This window comes from Pagrus major, chromosome 2, assembly GCF_040436345.1.
Source record: "Pagrus major chromosome 2, Pma_NU_1.0".
Lineage (NCBI taxonomy): Eukaryota > Metazoa > Chordata > Actinopteri > Spariformes > Sparidae > Pagrus > Pagrus major.
In genome coordinates this window covers 11449236-11467485 of record NC_133216.1, presented here as the reverse complement: position 1 = coordinate 11467485, position 18250 = coordinate 11449236, and the positions used below count along the sequence as shown (strand labels likewise).

Sequence of the window (18250 nt, the reverse complement as noted above, 5' to 3'; positions counted from 1 at the left end):
ATATTGCAGTCTGTGTGTGATACAGGAAGTGACAGGAGCGCCTCTTCCTCTTTCTCTTTCATTTTCCTCTGCTTTTGCTCCACCGTCTCTGCCTCCAGTCGCCTCTTTTTAACACCATTCCCTCCGTAAATGATTAGACAACATTCTGATGTATTATTAATCCCGCTGCTCTGCATCAATATTACATGAGTCCTAATATGAATGTTACTCTGAAATGTAAAAACGCTAGTGAGAGCCCTTCTCTAGCTTCCATGTCGTACATGGAGAAATGTAAAAAAACAGCACATTTATCAGCTTTCTTTACCCATTTGGCTGTTTTGAGTGGGAAAGCTCCTTCTTGTGGTGAGAAGAGAGCTGAGCGAGCATGTGGGTATATTTGCTCACCCACATGCTCAGATCCATGGAGACATCACGGAGAAAGGCAGGAATGTGACGGACAGGGTTAGAAAGAAAGAGGAGTCCTCCTCCTCCTCCTCCTGCTCCTCTCTTTACTCTACTTTATTACTTTATTTATTTGCACAGGGACAAAAAAAAGGAACCATAAAACAAAGACACAGAACAAAACAGTCGTGCGAGCGAGGACAGAAACCTACGTGGGATTATAAGGGTCTTCCCCAACGTGCACTCAAATCACAAGCACAAAAAAGCGCGCAGGAAAACAACAGCAGCCTCCTGCTGTTTCCGAGCCCGACATCAGTCTCTCTGGATGTGTGAGTGAAGTGACAGAAATTGAGATTCTGCCTTCATCTCACGCCTCACCTTATCTCCTGCTTCTTCTTTTCTCCGTCCCCTTTTTTACCCTCATCTGCTGCAGACTTCCTCCTCCTCCTCCTCCTCCTCTCCACCTCCTCCTTTTCTTTAATCTTCTCCCCCTCACCTCGGATTGAGTGCAGCTATGGCACAGAAAGTATTGGAATGGACCGGTGGCCATTACATATCATCAGATCCTGTTACTGTCTTGGAAGTCTGCTGCAATCACTACTGCTTGTACCGTAGAAGTGAAATGATTTGATTCAGCAGTGATTTGATTTAATTTCTATGGATTCAGTGCAACATGAAATCCCCCCCCAAAAGCAGCAGCCATGTATTCAGACAGAACTTGAGGTGAATTTAAAAAGAAGCTTGAATGTAAAAAAAAATAGCATTATATGGGCGTCGCAACCTGGTGCAAAGACGCATCCATTTGCGTTGAAACTGAAAGAGCGAAAAAGCTGCACATATCCTGGCACTCAATGTGCTCACAGGGAGTCAGTGCATACGTTGTTAGCTAGCTTACAGCTAACATCTGTACAGTCGTCAGATTTAATGTTTGGGGGGAATCAATGAGGAAAAACAGTCCAGTACTTATGATCATCGTTGTCTCTTGCGGGAGTTAACAACGTTCACGTTCATTTGCCAAAAATATGCTCTTTTAGCACAACACTTGATATCTGGATAATGGATATCTGCTCCAAGACTTGTTCTTCCATGTGACAGTTATTGTTTAGAGTCCAATTAGCAACTTGAGACTTTCAGATGAGTTTTTGACTAAATGGTAATAAAGAAAAAATCTAATATAAAACTTAATCGGTGTCTGACGATAGCCAATAGCTTCCACTGTTGTAGCTCGGCCAATACGTTCCGCCTCTTTTCCTCTCCACATGGACTGCTTACCAAAGTCCGCTCAAATGTGATTGGTCGATACTACTCGGACTACAAAACGGATCACAAATGAACTACAAATGGAAACCAAGAGCTACCAAAATCTTGTCCCATCCCTTCAGATTCTGCATTCAGTCGATATCTGTTTATAGAGGTTGTTCATTTCCAGTGGCGCTTCATTGTAAGGTGAAATTGTGAGGTGAATTTCATAAAACACCCAGCAGTAATTAAACACATGATGTCTCAGGGAGAGGCTCTTACTTTTCAGGCGTGACATAACCCTCAAATGACAGCAGCTCAGTAAAAGTTACTGATATGTGAAGGAGGCTGTACAGGAGCTGAAAACACGCCAACTCAGCTAGACAGCAGTCAGTGCAAGCATTTAATTAAAATAAAGACTTTTAACATCAGTTTTAATATCTTTCCTACTTTTTTAATCAGCACAAAGGGCTTCACAAGCCTTGAAATCGAAGCTTCGCGACACGTCAATGTTTAGTTTACACTTCTCGCTGTCATCAGGAAACACATGACGTATGTTTCAGCAGTGATGCACAAAGTGTTACCTCGTGATAGACAATCCGAGCGATGATGATTCAGTTTGCCAACAGACTGACAGCTGATAAATGTTGATCTACTAGTCTCATCTCTCGGCGATAAAGCATTTGAAAGACAGATGAATAGGAATAATTCTGCAGGCGTAGCAGATTCCCCTCTCAGCTGCATGAATGGACAGACTACAGCTGTGTGTGACTTGAATGGACAGAGCCTCTCGCAACCTGTTGCATAATTTATGAGGGTGTTTCTATTAGGTTTGGTTAATGTCTTTCTTCACCACTTATTGGTTCTCATCAGTGGCTGCACACGGGGACGCGCAGCAGCACAGAGTTAGACGTTTCCAAGGTTACCACATGCAGGAATCAGACCTGGAGTTAATTAAAGCATGACACATTCATGACTCTGAAGTGTTGGATGTGTAGACTTCAAGAGTGAGGGTGTTATATATCTTCGACCAACGGTGGAATGTAACTTAGTACATTTACTGAGCTTAAGTACAAATTTGAGGCACTTGTATTTGTACTTTTTACAATTAAGATTGTACATACAAAACAGAATCAGATTAAACTACCCAACAGTATATTCTTGGAAATGACAGTACATTTCTTCATTTAATGTTTGGTGGTCAACAGAATTGTAATATGTCCCTTCGGCCTTCTGTGATATTGTCAGCAGAATGTCTCACTGTTTTCCGAAATGGTAAAAGTGACATTGCGATATGAAAAAGTAAAGGAATTTTTCACCTGTCAACTTGGAAAGCTCAAGAGAGGCTATGAACCTAATGTCACAGTAGGCAGAAGTCATAATAATTATAACCAGTGAGTGGCAGAAAGAGTACTCACTGGCAGATGTGTATATTTAAGTTCTGCAACCTAAGCAGGATATCTAACAGTGCAGGGTCGATGCTGAAACGTTATGTTGTGCAGCACTGACATCAACTGATTATCACTGATTATTAATAATGAAAGTAGTCATTAGTTGCAGACCTACAAAATGTGATTAGTTTAAAAACACATTAATTCAGCACATCAGTGAAAATAATCTAATGGTGTAATAATTAATAGCATTCACTCACTCGCAGGGAACATTTTACTGCATTAAGTACTTTTACTTTTGATACTTTAAGTACATTTTGATAATAATTTGAATGTACTTTTACGAAGTAAAGGGATCTTACTCCCTGTATCACAACACCATCTGCATTTCTATTGGTTCCCTGTAAACCTCACTTTTGTTTATCAGGCATGAAATCTCCCAGGTAAATGAAGGTTGACTGGCGATCCAGTCAGGCTGGTAGCCTGGCTCCATTTCTGTCTCTTTTCACGTCTAAATTATAGAATGAACTCGTGTTCTGAACTTAGGTGTTGTGTTGATGTGAGTTGCTCCTTCGACAAAAAACTATCTAGTTGTCTTTGCCTCAGAAGCCACAAAATTAGGGGGTGTTATGTGTTTCCATTTGAAGTAAAGGATCTGAGTTAAGGTTGTAACTAAAACAGTTTTCATCAGTGATTAGTCTGCTAATCGATTACCTGTTTCTAGCATATAAAAAACAAGCAAATATTCAAAAACTTAAATGTAAGAAAGACAATTCTGGAGAAAGATAGTTGATTGTTGAGTCTCGTTGACAGCTCGTCAAATACCGATGCTTTGGGTTAGAAGTCAGGCCGACCTATAGTGTCAGTATTTGACAACCTGGGAGTGAGACTTTCAATTACTTTTCAATCACCATTGTTGCTGATTTTTAATTTTCTGTCAATCACTGTTCCTCTAATAGGAATATTTCCTCCACCGCTATCATTAACAACCTGAGACATGACTCTCAGCACTTGTGTTTTTCACATTATCAGAGTGTTTTATGTCGGTTGGATGTTAATGTGTTTTGTGTCTTGCATGTCACCACAGGTACATGATGGCAGTCTAACCATCCTTGGCATCACTAGAGATGACAGAGGGGCGTACACATGTCGAGCCTACAGTGACCAGGGAGAGGTGCTCCACACTACCCGTCTGCTGGTTCAAGGTACTGTATCCATGAATCCAGCACACTGAGTTTTAACGAGTTTATTAATAAGTGTTGTTGACAAATGTATTTGCTCCAGATTTGGAAATGAAAAAACATGTTTCTAATCCTTTTTCCTGCAGCCAAATATTGCATTTGCATCATTAAAGTAGTTCAGTTTCATTATTTATACTGGAAGGCATTTACTGTAGTAGCATTTCAAAGCATGCAACTCTCTGGTGTGCTGATGTATGTAACGTAGCTTCTGAGTCTGTGTCAGTCAGTCAATAGCTCAGTCTGGGGCCTCCGTGTGTGCATGTGTGTGTGCTCTTGTGCACAGCCATGTGTGTACAACAGGATCTGTCTGTGTGAACGTCACTGTCTGTCTCCGGTCCATTAACTAGGCTCTCTGCTAGACACAGATCAGATAGATGGCTGCGATGCCAGCCTCCAGTTCTCTCAGTCTCCTGATACTGCAGGGCTGAGGGGAGCTAACAGTGTGTATTTAACAAGAATCTGAGCATACTGCCTTTACAGTAGAGTTAGCGTGAGGTCTATTTTTAATGCCTGACTTCTGCTGCCGCAAACAGAGCAGAGGAATGACTCTCCTCTCTGTTTACAGTATAGTAAGTGTACGTGCGCACTCACTGCAAACACACATTAAAAAATCATTGTGTTGTAACCTAGTGAGCAGCGTAGCCACTGGTGCATGTGATGCAACTGCATTAAGTCTGCAGGCCTCCAGTGGACCCGCTAATACTACGATAACTGTTCTCTCAACCACAACACACTGCAGCAGAGGTCGTTCAGCTGTGGACTGACAACATGAAGCAAGAGCCCTGCGGTTAAAACTGATTTTTGTTTCATTGAGAAAAAAGGTTTAAAATCTTGCTTTAGCTATTTATATTTCTTGGTGTTTTGGATCATTGTAAGCAATGTTTTAAATCAATACGATGCCTTTATTGCGCAAGTATGAAGGAAACGATCTAACATTTCAGAGATCAAAGTTGTAATATTATGAGAGAAAACGTCATTTTTCCGACGTACATTATGACTGAATTGCGATGACTGCATTACATTGGCGTGAAAATCCATATGTTCTGTACAGCTATTAAATGTTTCAGACTTTCCACTTTATTCCAGAAATGTCCAATTTCATTTGTTTAATATTTCGATCTCTATGAAAAGAGAGAAGCCCTGATCTTTTCTAACTACCAATAATTCACATCATCTTTAAAATACGTCAGCAACCAACTTATCTGTCCTTTTCCATATCTTTTAACGTTGGTGGTCTGACTCTTCTTGATGTAACGTTAGGTAATCGTTATACCTTAGTTAACTAGTTAGGCAGCATTTTGCTAAAACTAGCTAACCTAAGATGTGACTATATACAATGTGATGTGTCCGTGAAGATCGGGCTAATCCGCTCTTCCAATCTTCTTAACTTGTTTTTCTTTTCAAAGTGAACCTCGCACGTTGCACATTTAAGTTTAACAGGAAACCGGGAAGTTGACAGAGGTTCATCTGGGTACCAAGCTCGCTCAGCTGTTATTGGAGCGCAGAGCGGCAGTAGGCGGGACTTAGGGTCAATAAGAAGCTCACAAGGCTTTTATTGACAATCTTAAACATCTATAAACTGTTATAAATGTCTTATAATCTTACAATTAACTTGTTTATGATGCTATTATTAACACTAATTTAGTCATATTAATACATAATAGTGTTAATAAGCATCTTATAAGGACTATTAATGGCCTTCCAAGGACTTTAATATAAAGACTTACCAATATTTAATATGTCATGTAACAGGGTTCCTCCTTTAGTTTCACAATTGTGACGAAATTGAGACACTGAGGGATAAAATTACAAAAGGTTTGCACTCATCCATGTGTGGGGATGAGGTTTGAATCTCTTGTTAACTGCTGTCATATTAATACTACAATAATGTCAGTTAGGTGTGAGATGGAGGTTACATTCCTGACTGAACATGCACACAAACAGTGACACATTTCACCTCGTACAACATCCCTCAATGTGTGAAACACTTACAGAAATCCACAGCCCGGTTTGAGAAGACCACATAAATAAAATGTTCATGCTGGAGTTGAATATTAGCGTGAAATGCGCCAAGAAATAAAAAGCTGGTGTGATCAGGACTCAGAGCAATAACAAGCAGATATCTGAGGAGTCATGATTCTCACTCCAGTGATCTGTTTTTAATTGTTATGTTAGACACCCGCACGCTGCCGTCAGTGGTCCCACCTGATGCATAAAGCCGCGCACACTGAGAGGAAAATAACCAGGAGGCTTGTATCTGGGCCCACTCATAAAAGACAGCTTACCTTTCATGGCTTCTGCTGTTTTATTGAGAGTTCAGAGCAAACCTCGAGTACATCGGGGATGAAAAGTTTACAATGTGAAGCACGCGTAAGCTTCAACACTGACTACTATTAAGGCTGCAATAGCTGCCTGCTCACTGTATTTCACACCAGACTGTGGTGATATATTGTAAATAATGCATAGTGTGTGCTCTGTCTCACCCTAATCCTGAAAAAATGTTGACATCCCCAAAGTGGAAGCAGAGTAGGCCTGCATATGACTCAATAGGATTGTTTATAATTTAAAAATGCAGACTGTCTCTGTAATTCTCTTCTCTAAGTTGTGATGGTGAAAAATCTGTTGTACTGAACCTGATTTAGACACGTGTGACACAGAAAACGTAACTGATTAGTAATAGGATTAAATCTAACTATTCCATAGTATTTTCAGTTTCAATTTGCTAAATGTTTTAAATGAAAGTACAGTCAGTGATGAGGTAAATCCTGAGTGATACAGCTCATATTTGGGAATAATAATATGATAACGGTTGCAGATACTAACCACTTCACGCTGATAAAAGCAGGTGTTGTAACTGCGGCTCAAAGGGTGTATCCCAATTGAAGTTAAATGGGAGGGCACAGTTAAATACAAGTCAAACTGATGTGCTGTTGCTGTTACCATTAGTTTTTGTTGATAAGATGACTGGTTGCCCTATTTGACACAATGTAGGCGAGAATTGTGTCGGGTGCTCCTGGAAAACGGGAGAACAGGGTGTGTCCAAAAAAGAAAATGTCAAGAAACAAGGAAGGAAACGTTAAAAAGCCTTTATTGAAGTGGCTGAATCATTAAAAGAGCAATCGTTTAAAAAGCCAACATGTTTTGACCATCAGGGCTCCATCAAGCTAAGTTATTTTTAATGTCTTTTAGCTATTTGTTTTGGTTTTAACAGCTCGAAGCTTTCACTGCTTTGGTTTAATCTCAGTTTTCATGAAATTGGTGTACTCTACCTGCCCACCAACAAACAACAAACAGACACAGTTATCGACCAGCTGGTGAACACAGCGGAGCATTTAACAGCTAAAGAGACAAGATATTTCTGTCAGGAGGTGGTGGAGACCAAAAACAGAGTTAAAAGAGAGTTAATTTTGGACTTAAATCCATCAGGTGAACAGAGACACGACTATGAATCAATGCTAATGTTGCTCTGTGAGTGTTTGACGTGTATCAGGCATCTGTTCGCGAGCAAATGCGTCATATTAACATATGTATGGATGTGTACGTTTTTTGTTCATTAGTCCAAAAAACAGTTCCTGCAGCTTTAATGTGTTAAAACAGCAGACTGTTCTGTGAGCAAAAAGCTAAAACAAGTGATTTTGTTCCCCCCAGGGCCTCCATACATCGTATCCCCACCAGAAAACGTCACTGTCAACATATCCCAGAATGCACTCTTCACCTGCCAAGCGGAGGCGTATCCTGGCAACCTGACCTACACCTGGTTCTGGGAGGAGGATAACGTCTACTTCAAGAAGTAAAGTTATGATCGAGTTCACTTCTGTCCTGTAGCTGCAGTGAAACTCTCCGTAGGGAAACTTCAGAGTTAAGCACTCGGCTGAGGTTAAGACTTAAAGGCCCGTCGCTTAAAGGCTCATTTAAATCACCACCACACAGGCAGCATGAGGCGTTTGCGATGTGAATGACATTGTGTGTCTCTGAGCCCTTTGCTGTGCACGATTTAGAGTGTGTGTCTATGTGTGTGTGTGTGTGTGCCGGTGCCCTGTCCTACTGCGGCCCGAGAGGCAGTAAGAGGCGAGCCTGGCGGGGGTCTGTCAGGACGGTGCCAGGCGAGTTAGTGCGCTCTGATGACAATATCACATGACTCAGGCCTTGTGTCATCATATGCCTCTCATGCAGCGATGATCTGAAGCATAGCCAGGACCTCTGCGGGCTCCCCAGAGCAGGTCTTTAGAGCCTGAGAGGTTTTTACAGAGAGCGAGTGACAGACAGAACAAGTGGGAAGGAAGAACAAGTGAATGGGAGTTTGAGTTGCAGTGAAAACAAGTGTCTGAGGAGAAGCACTGAAGAGTCCAATCTAATTTTAAACAGCTTCATGGCGCCACGCTCGTTTCTTTTTTCTGTCTTTTTTGCAGGATGGGTTAGATTCACTGGAGATTATTGCATTAAATTTCATAAAGGTTTGTGAGTTATTACTCTGGCAGTCGTAGTCGTAACATATCTAGCATTTTTGCTTTACATTGAATCATATCAATTATTTTATTATATTTTTATATTGTTATATTCATGGCTACATCATGTATTCGCTACCATTTCTATTATGTATATTTCATAGCATTGTATTAATACTATACTGTATAATGTGTGCAATTCACATCTGTTACATACATATAATATCCATAATTGAGCAAATTACGTCAGTACAGATTCACGTTTAGTCAATTCCAGCAACACAGTGAGCAGGGCAACACTCACTGAGATATATGCAATGCCCAGGGTAACAAATCTAACCTGAGGAAACACCTGGTCAAACATCAAATATATCTAAAAGCTGACGAGTGTACCGTGTTTGAGAGCTTGAAAGCAGGTCCACCACAGCAGTCACTGACGCCCGCAGCCAGCGCTGTGTTCGCTCACGGAGAGTTGAACCCTCCAACACGAACGACGAGGCCTTTATGTAATTAATCACTTTGGTGAAGGAGTTGTTGTTGTCTTATCACTGCTTTGGTTGATGTTATCTTACCATGCTACTGGTGTTTGCCAAAACTTCCTTAGTTCCTTACCTATATGCTGTTTCGTGTGTTAAAACTGTATGTGAAGTTTTTCATTATGTCTGAAATCTTAGTATGAATCTTGCATACTATTTATTCGACAATATTACAGTATGCAAGTAAATCACTTAAATCATTGCTAGTTGTAGTTTGCAACTGAAATTACATTTTAATGTACAGAGAACATAAAGTACCATATTCCAGGAACCTGTACTAATATCTTATCAGTTCAAATGTGAACGGTACCCAGCCCGACTATACAGGTATTAAATATAGTTCGCACATCATCACTGCTTGAGTTCACTTGAATGGTCTAAAGTAGGGCTGCACAATGTATCTGTGCTCACGTGCAATAGTCACGTCACAGGCTGTGTTATGTCGAGTCAGGCAACTTAACTCAAACACGTCATGCCACAGCTTTTTTGCAGCTTGATATGAAAGGAAAGAGTACACGCTTTCCCATGACTAAAGTATAATAATCTAAAGTATAGTAATTTATATGGTATGGAGCTTTTTAAAGGCCATTTCCAGGGTATTTAATGTCTTATATTATTTCATTTTTTCATTCAAATAGTTCTTTATCTGCTTTTTTTATTCCTCTTAGCCTGTCTCTGTGCTACTCTAACATGTTCATTTTCCAACATTGATCATATTATATTATAGATTATTATAGTGTGTTGTGTATAGTGTCAAAGCATTTATCTGATAATAACACAGATACATTTGTTAATAATATATTCTCAATAAGTTGTTGATTAACGGCTGCCTCTTCAATTAAAATAGATCTCCGGTCAGAGAGTCACACAGGAACATCTCAGCTTCTTCTCCACAGTGACATAACGTCATTTTATTGTTGTGTATTGATTAGATATAATGTACGACTGTTCACGATTATGTCACTATGCATCCATGGCAGTGAAGTCATACAGCAGCTGAGATCTTTGTTCCCGTGTGACCCTCTGACCGGAGATTTATTGTGGATGAAGAGAGAAAGAGATGTTTTCTGAGTAGACAAATCTACTGTATACCACATCTTAGATCTTCAGTTATGATAGTGCAAACAAATCAACTGAACTCTAACCCTTAAATAAATGATTTACTAACTATTAATAACGACATTAGTGCGAGGTCATGTAAGAAAGCATTTTATTTAAAGACATATTCTGTTTGAGCGTTAATTCTCTTTTATGCTAAAATGTTGAAATATATCTCTGTGTGGACAAGGACAGCAGCTCCATCATTACTGTGTTTAATTTTAAATAGTGTCAGGGGGGAAAACATGAAGGCTGCACCATTTGGCGATTATGGCAATTAGCAGATTTATTTGAGTCTCCTGCTCTGTACTGTGTGTTCTTTGGATCCCTCTCAGAGAGCCGAGCTGCTGTTCGACTCTCTGCTGCTCTCTTATGGCACCCTCATGCAACTCAGCCAAAAAAAAAAAAAAAAACAGAAGAAAGAAATAGATGTCTGGCCTGTCCTGCTTCAGTGTGTGACAAAAGGTCTGTGTCTTCTTGTAGTGATCTGAAGCTCCGAGTGCGCATCCTCATCGACGGCACCCTCATCATCTTCCGGGTCAAGCCGGAGGATGCCGGGAAATTCACCTGCAGTCCGAGCAACAGCCTTGGTATCTCGCCCTCGGCATCGGCCTACCTGACTGTTCAGTGTGAGTGTTACCGTGGCAACAAAGTGGAGGGGGAGGGGCGGGTAGAGCGAGCTGTGCGAGGAGGAGAACAGCAGCAGCAGTATGGAGGCTGCCTGTGTTGGAGGCTGCTGTAGTATTTGGCAGCGCTGCTCTCACGCTGTAACGCAAAGTAACCTTCTTGAATTTCAAGGTCAGACCAGACAGACGGGAGCACACCGAGCTTATTTGACCATTTTCACATTTTGAGTGAATTCAGTTATTTTCTATCCCAACTCCAACCTCATTCCTGTACACAAAGATGGAGACGGGAGACTCGTCCTCAGACTCCATTCCTCCCCGTCTCTCTTTTGAATCTGGCTCCACCTAAATGAAACAGTGACCTTCCTGCTCATCAGCTCTGACCGATGAGAGCCAAACGCCACTCCTGGCCATCTGACGTTTCATCGCCAGCCCTTGTGCGTTGAGGCTAATTTGCTCCCAAGTTGCTGCTGGTCATTGATTACTGCGCTACAGTATGAGGCAGAGCTGGGGGATTCACAGCACTACAGGCAGCGATTTCATCACTGGCCTCAAATACAGCAGACCATAATTAAACCAGTGTCCTGGATGCTTTATGCAAAACAAACTCTGGGCCTGTATTTATCAAGCCTCTCAGAATCACGCTCAGGGATTGTGCAGAAAGTCAACCTAGGACTAAAAATACTTATTTTTAAGTGTCCTGTCTGCAAGGAGAAGGACGACTCCTCGTTGTACTACACAAATCGGCAAAGCAGAAACTCCAGATGGTAGCACAACGTTTTTATTTGTCGGCACCAAGAATATAAACAGAAAAAATATGATGACAAAATGCATACAACTCATATTAATATTTGCAAAAACCCCATTAAGACTGTAGGTAAAAACATTTGGACAAATCACAGTGTCTCAGGAGAAGTAAGGGAAAAACTCCCTTTTAGCAGGAAAAAACAAAATGGAAGAAAGCTCAGGAAGAGCCACAGAGGAGGGATCCCTCTCACAGGATGGACAGACATGCAATAAATGTCACGTGTTACACAACTGACCAATGAAAACACAGAATATACAGAATACAGTGACAAAGTTTCTGATACAAGTACATTATGAAATAAATGTGAAGAATGTGGATCCAGGAGGACATCTGTACAACTTCAGGTGAGGTCAAATAGCAGCACCTCTGCTATTTGACCTCCTCTCCACCATGGTGACCCAGGAGAGGACGGGCCACATGAAGACGATTGGCAAAAAGAGTCTAATTTTGATGACAAAAATACAGATAAATGTGTTGACTGTGTAACATAAGTGAGCGATGATCCAGCTCTAACATCTGTGCGAGGTATCAACAGCCAGGAGACAGAGTCGGCTAATGGTCCAGCAGAGATGAGCCGGAGTGAAAAGAGAGAAGAAATAGAAGAAAACTAGGGAGAGAGAGAGGGAGAAAAGAGGAAAGAGAGAAACATGCACAGCTTGCAGCTTCAGGGAAACAAAAACAAGAAACTAGTAGGTCATTTCACTCAGCTTTGTGCATGCCGCATCCTTTTACAGCCTGTAGTGATGCAGCAACACATCTTGCACAAACTGCACAGGCACATGCAGACATGATGTTGGAAAACTCAATCGTCTCGTCCACCAGTGCTCCCTTTTTATGTGTCCTACAGTGCAAGCAAGGAAAAACTGGTGTGTAATGTCACCAAGTCTTGAGAAATGCACCATATGGACATGTCTATACACATCTTCTATATATTATAGCTCCCCTATCATTTAAAATATTTAAAATTTAAAAATCTTTTTGTCGTTACAGGATCATCATTGTTGCACAGCTGTATTTTTCCAGGGTACAAAAAAGAAAGTGTAACACTGTGAGCCTATTTGTTTCTGCTGTTTCTGTTGATTCTGTAAACTCTCCTTTGCATCCTGCGCAAAGTCCGCCTCATAAAACATTCTTTTAATAAGCGTTACCAACACAGCTCTCCTCTGACAGAATATGTCTGGCTGAACACTGTCTCGTGGGAACTCTTGACAAGTTAGAATATCTCTTGAGGCACATTTTTTGTGTACATCGCAGTGATTTCATGAAAAATAATGCTCGTATAAGATTTCTTAACTTCTCGTCCTAAAAGAACAACCGAAAAGGCAACCATTTGGCCAGTTTGGAGGGATCTCTTACTCTGTGATCTCTGACGAATGCGTGCTCTGGTCTATTCCATCGAGTAAGATTAGTAATACAGTATATTTGACTTAATCATGCATCCAGTATCTTTAATACCGAACCTGTCCTTTCCATCCAGACCCTGCCCGAGTGATCAACATGCCCCCGGTCATCTACGTCCCACGGAAACTGCCAGGCATCATCCGCTGCCCGGTGGACGCCAACCCACCTGTGATATCAGTGAAGTGGGAGAAAGACGGCTATCCTCTCAGAGTGGAGAAGGTTTGTCTGCCTCAGGGCTTCGGATTAGGATTTCTAGAGTATTTTTATATTATGGTAGTGATACTTTTGCTTTGGTATATGATTATCTCTGTACTGCTGCCCTTTGCTGTCAGTGTGACCATTTCTGTTATTAAAGTCACACTCATTATTGAATCTGTCCTGTATGTTTGCGGAGATATCGATCAATTCTCCAGAAAAATAAAATATCTTACAGCCTTTAATACTCCAGCTACAAATATTACTGTTACAGCTTTGTTATCATTTCAGCATCATGCTTTCTCTGCAAAGAATTCAATCATTTGCAGATCTAGAAACAGTATCTCTCTCTGGTCACTCCGCTATCTGTCGCTCCATTTGTCTGTCGTCTAATCTTTCTGTCCCCGAGGTCAGACGATATTTTCTCGCTGCTGTCGAGGGCAGATCTGCATCGCATAAACATTCGCTCCTCATTCGTCTGACTTGAATTCAATTTGGGGGGTTTTCTTTTGTTCTTTCTTCGTTTTATTCAAGAAAGAAATACAATGAGCATGCACAGTGCTTTGACTAATATTATCCACCCCAAGCCCCAGCCATCTAAACATGGAGCACACTCACCTAGAAGAGCAGAAAGAAAAAATAAATAAATAAAAGATATGAACAAGGTCACACTTAGCCATGCCCAAAAAACGTTCTGAATCAAGCATTTCAGATGCTCCTCCTTGTCTCGCAGTACCCCGGTTGGAGCCTGATGCCAGATGGAAGTATCCGGGTGGCGGAGGCCACAGAAGACTCCCTGGGCACCTACACCTGTGTGCCTTACAACGCCCTGGGTACCATGGGCATGTCCCCCCCTGCCACGTTGGTGCTAAAGGTACATCAGTGCTCATGTTTGGATCAGTTTCTGCATGTTGTAGCATAGACTGATGTGCCCATGATGCTCTGCTGTATGTGTGTTCGTGCAGGATCCCCCTTACTTTAATGTGAGGCCTGGGGGGGAGTACCGTCAGGAGGCTGGGAGAGAGTTAGTTATCCCCTGTGCTGCTTCTGGAGACCCTGATATACCAACCATCACCTGGAGAAAGGTGCAGCAGACGAACGCATGACAAATAAGTTTTAAATCATCTTCTTGCACTTCTTAACCACGTCCTCTGTGTCCATCGAAGGTGGGGAAGCCAAGCAAGAGTAAGCACAACATCCTACCCAGTGGCAGCTTACAGTTTCTGTCGCTCAGCAAGGAGGACCACGGAGAATGGGAGTGTGTCGCCACCAATGTGGTCACGAGCATCACTGCCAGCACGCGTATCCTCGTCATCGGTACGAACAATCTGTTATTACAAGTTATTTCAACAAAACTCACCTTTCAGAGTTGCTTTGAGTCCCCTTGTCTGTCCTCTTTTCTGTAGGGTTTGAGTGAGTCGCATGAAGACGACCGTCATCCCTCTAACACCTTGCCTCTGCCCAATTTCCCCTTGGGCATCATTAAAATTTCATTAGATCTAATCTGTAATAGCTTAATTTAAAGGCTGAATCTGTGACTTCAGTGTGGTATCACCCGTCACTACAGCCTTTGTCTGTTGAGTCAGTGCACCAAGGACATCTTTTTACTCTTAAATTAACTGAAGTGTCGACAAAGGCGAGCAGAGTTAGGATGTTTAAACAGGGCTTTGAAGGAAAGATTGCGTTGTTAGTAAGTTGTTAGTTAAGTTCACTGTGTTGTGGTTCAAGACCTGAACATGTAAAAGTCTCCTTTAATGCCTGTAATGCAAATTATAGGGTTCAGGTTTTAAGGATTAATCTCAGCCTCATTAAATGGCCTTTATAACTTAAGTGAGATCATAGCACTGATTATGCCCTTTGCTTGTTTAAGTTGTGACAATGTCTGTACAGCTCTAATAGCAGTCATTTTGAGTAGATAAATGCCTTTCACAAAGTTGTGAAGCTGGCTTCCATAGGTGCAAATCCTCATCGACGCGATTATTATGGGAAATGATGCGAATGATGTAAAGTACACAAATGCATAGCAATGAGAGGCACAAACGTCTTGTGTTTTGGGGGTTGGTTTGTGCTGTCAGGCAGTCTTTTCTCTCACCACGCTCACAGTGCTCTCCCCTGCGGAAACATTTATTAAATTTGCTCCTCATGTTCAGATTGTAGTCCAGGCTTTTAAAGGAATCCTCCACCGAAAAATCAATCCGTTGAGTTTCAGATATTCAACCCCTGTAGTCTAGAAAAGATGGGTTGTGGGTTTCAGATGAATTAATGCAAAATTAGGACCAATTGTATGACTTTTCTGTGAAGGAAGAGCACAACTTGTGACTTGCGTATTCCTTAAAACTCAAAGAAGAAGTTTGACAATTTTGGAAAATACTTGATCACTCTCATGTCTAAATATGAAGCTAAGGCTGCTACTGGTTAGGTTAGCTTAGCTAAGCATAAGCGCTCAAAAAAAGGGGGAAACAGCGAGCCCGGCTCCGTCAAAAGCTCACTAATTAACAAAACATATTTTGGTAGCTCTGGTAGAATAATGAGTTACTCATTACTTTTTACAGGCTGTCAACTGGCTTACATATGGGGCAGTTCTGGCAGAGATTGTTCTCTAGAATTGGGCCCAATTTATGGGCTGGTTCTGGCAGTTTTGTTGGGGTGTTTGTTGCCAAATGGCGTCAGCGTTGGTCAAGTTTTGGCATCCAGAGTCAGGCCAGTATTGGCTCGGTCTGCCATTTTTGTTGGGGTGACTGCGACCTTCTATGCTGGTTCAGTTTCAGTCTTATGTACACAAATGAAACGTATTCTTAAAGGGGCTCAATGTCACAATTTGTAACAATTTACATTTATTCATCACCTCTTTTTTTATGTGTCGTCTCTCTCTGCTCTGCTAACAGAGAGCAACAGTAGCTAACGTTAGCTTGGAAATGGAGTCCGCTAACATAAACAAACAACCGGCTTTCAGCACAACACAGAAGTTCCACAATGCCCCTTTAAACATGTTTGATTAGACTTTAATTTTAACAATTTACACTTTAATTTGACCCATTTTGTAATTATACAATGCGATATAATGTAGGCTATTAAACCCAACACATATCAGGACATTGCAAATCTTATCTTTGTACGTCCAGTATACAATTGGTGCATACAGTAGTTTCAAACGCTAAAAGTTTGGTTTTGTGCCTTTTTTCAGGAAAAGTATTGATCACAGCCACCGACAACAGTCCCTGTGAATATCCCCCATAAAGTGCATCAGGCCTGATGTGCCCGACTCAGGACTATTCTCTATAAATTGTGTACAAAAACTAACCCACTTTAAGCTAACCTTTTAACTGACTTATGGCTGTAGCTTTACTGTCAAGAAAAAATAAGTTCCTGTTCCTTTAACTCTGGGTTTTTATATCGTCTGTCGTGAGCAGGTCACTAAGTCTGCCCCAGTAGCCCATTGCCCCAGTGTCTATGGAGACTTGATACTGTCTCACAGCTGGCAGCACTCAGCCTGCCTCCGTGTGACCAACCCTCAGCTGACAGGTGTCACGGGACGACGGAGACAGCTGTGCGCCTCAGACCACGCTCAGGTCTCTTTTATCACAGTGAGAAGTAACTGGCCTCCAGCCACACGGCACAGCTGTTATGTGGGTGGTATGAGCAGAGCCGCAGACAGCACTGCTGCTCTTGAACTTGACCTTACACTGGTCCCCACCTCAGCCAGCATCACGGGATCCACTGAGAGCAGCCAGATACATGATGCAGGGGTGGAAACACCAACAGAATGAGGGAGGATCTCTCTAGTTTCTAGTGTCTCTAAGATAATTGTAAGTAGTTTTATATCTGATAAGTAAATTGTACTTTTTTTAATGTATTCCCTCCCTGTGTCTCTGAACCACTCAGGCACCAGCCCACACGCTCCTGGTAATATCCATGTATTGCCCTCAACAACCTCCGCTAATGTGTCCTGGGAACCAGGTTATGATGGCGGCTTCGAGCAGACGTTCTCTGTGTGGTACGGTCCAGTGTAAGTGCTCTTACTTAACTTCAGATCAATGGCGTCAGTCTGCAGATGTGGAAACTCTACCTGGAGGTTATCGGCCTAGTTTGACATACAGCACGAGCCCCGACCCCTCGTTCACTGATGATGATAGAATATGAAATCCAATCAGAAGCTCGCAGCAGAATTGTTTTGACAGCACATTTCTCGGGGTGTTCAGTAGATGCGCATGTGTATAATTCATGGTGTGTGTTGGGAAAGTAATGGAGTTTATATGCAACAACATTTTTGGATGCATTTGAGTTTATAATCTACTTGAGTACCACGAGATACATCCTGTGTTTGTTGACTGTAAAAATAAGAAAACTCGCACAACACTCCTGACTTTTCTCACGTGTAGTTTAAACTATAAATTTGTGAATCAAAGGCCTGTAATTACCTTGTTAGGAGATAATTATATGTTAAATAGATTTCAGATTACAGCCCCGTGGAGAGCGGGGAAGTATTGTGGATGTAAAATATCAGTGACTTGTTGTTTACATGCCTGCAGTGATAAATGACTGAAGGTCACAACTCTAAATAAATAAAATGCCAAAAGAAATAAGTTGTTTTTTATTATAATTTACAATAAGCAAATATAAATCAAGTGAAATTGACCTCAAAACTTTGTTGTTAAAGTAACCTTCAAGTAGTCTTGAAAAGTTGAATTCAGGTTTCTGTTCACGACCAGGAAGAACAAAATGTTTTTCTATCAATATGAAGCTCACCAGGCTCATTGAAACAACACATTTCACGAGGCTATGTGGGTTTTTTTGTGCACATTGTTGATAACGTGTTATCAACAGAGATAACTGATTCATGAAAAAGATTGGTCCACACTCAAATCACACAAACTTGTATGTAAAACCAT

At 41.4% G+C, this 18250-nt stretch overlaps 1 protein-coding gene across 1 annotated transcript in view; it reads left to right on the top strand.

Moving 5' to 3' along the window:
• The window catches only part of igsf9ba (immunoglobulin superfamily, member 9Ba), a 69425-nt gene that overhangs the window by 36543 nt on the left and 14632 nt on the right, over positions 1-18250 (top strand). The window contains exons 5-12 of the mRNA XM_073488782.1: positions 4099-4216; positions 7901-8042; positions 10815-10960; positions 13243-13385; positions 14095-14235; positions 14327-14446; positions 14528-14678; positions 17244-17367. Of these exons, the coding sequence (XP_073344883.1) occupies positions 4099-4216; positions 7901-8042; positions 10815-10960; positions 13243-13385; positions 14095-14235; positions 14327-14446; positions 14528-14678; positions 17244-17367 (1085 nt within the window). The remainder of the gene's footprint in view (positions 1-4098; positions 4217-7900; positions 8043-10814; positions 10961-13242; positions 13386-14094; positions 14236-14326; positions 14447-14527; positions 14679-17243; positions 17368-18250) is intronic.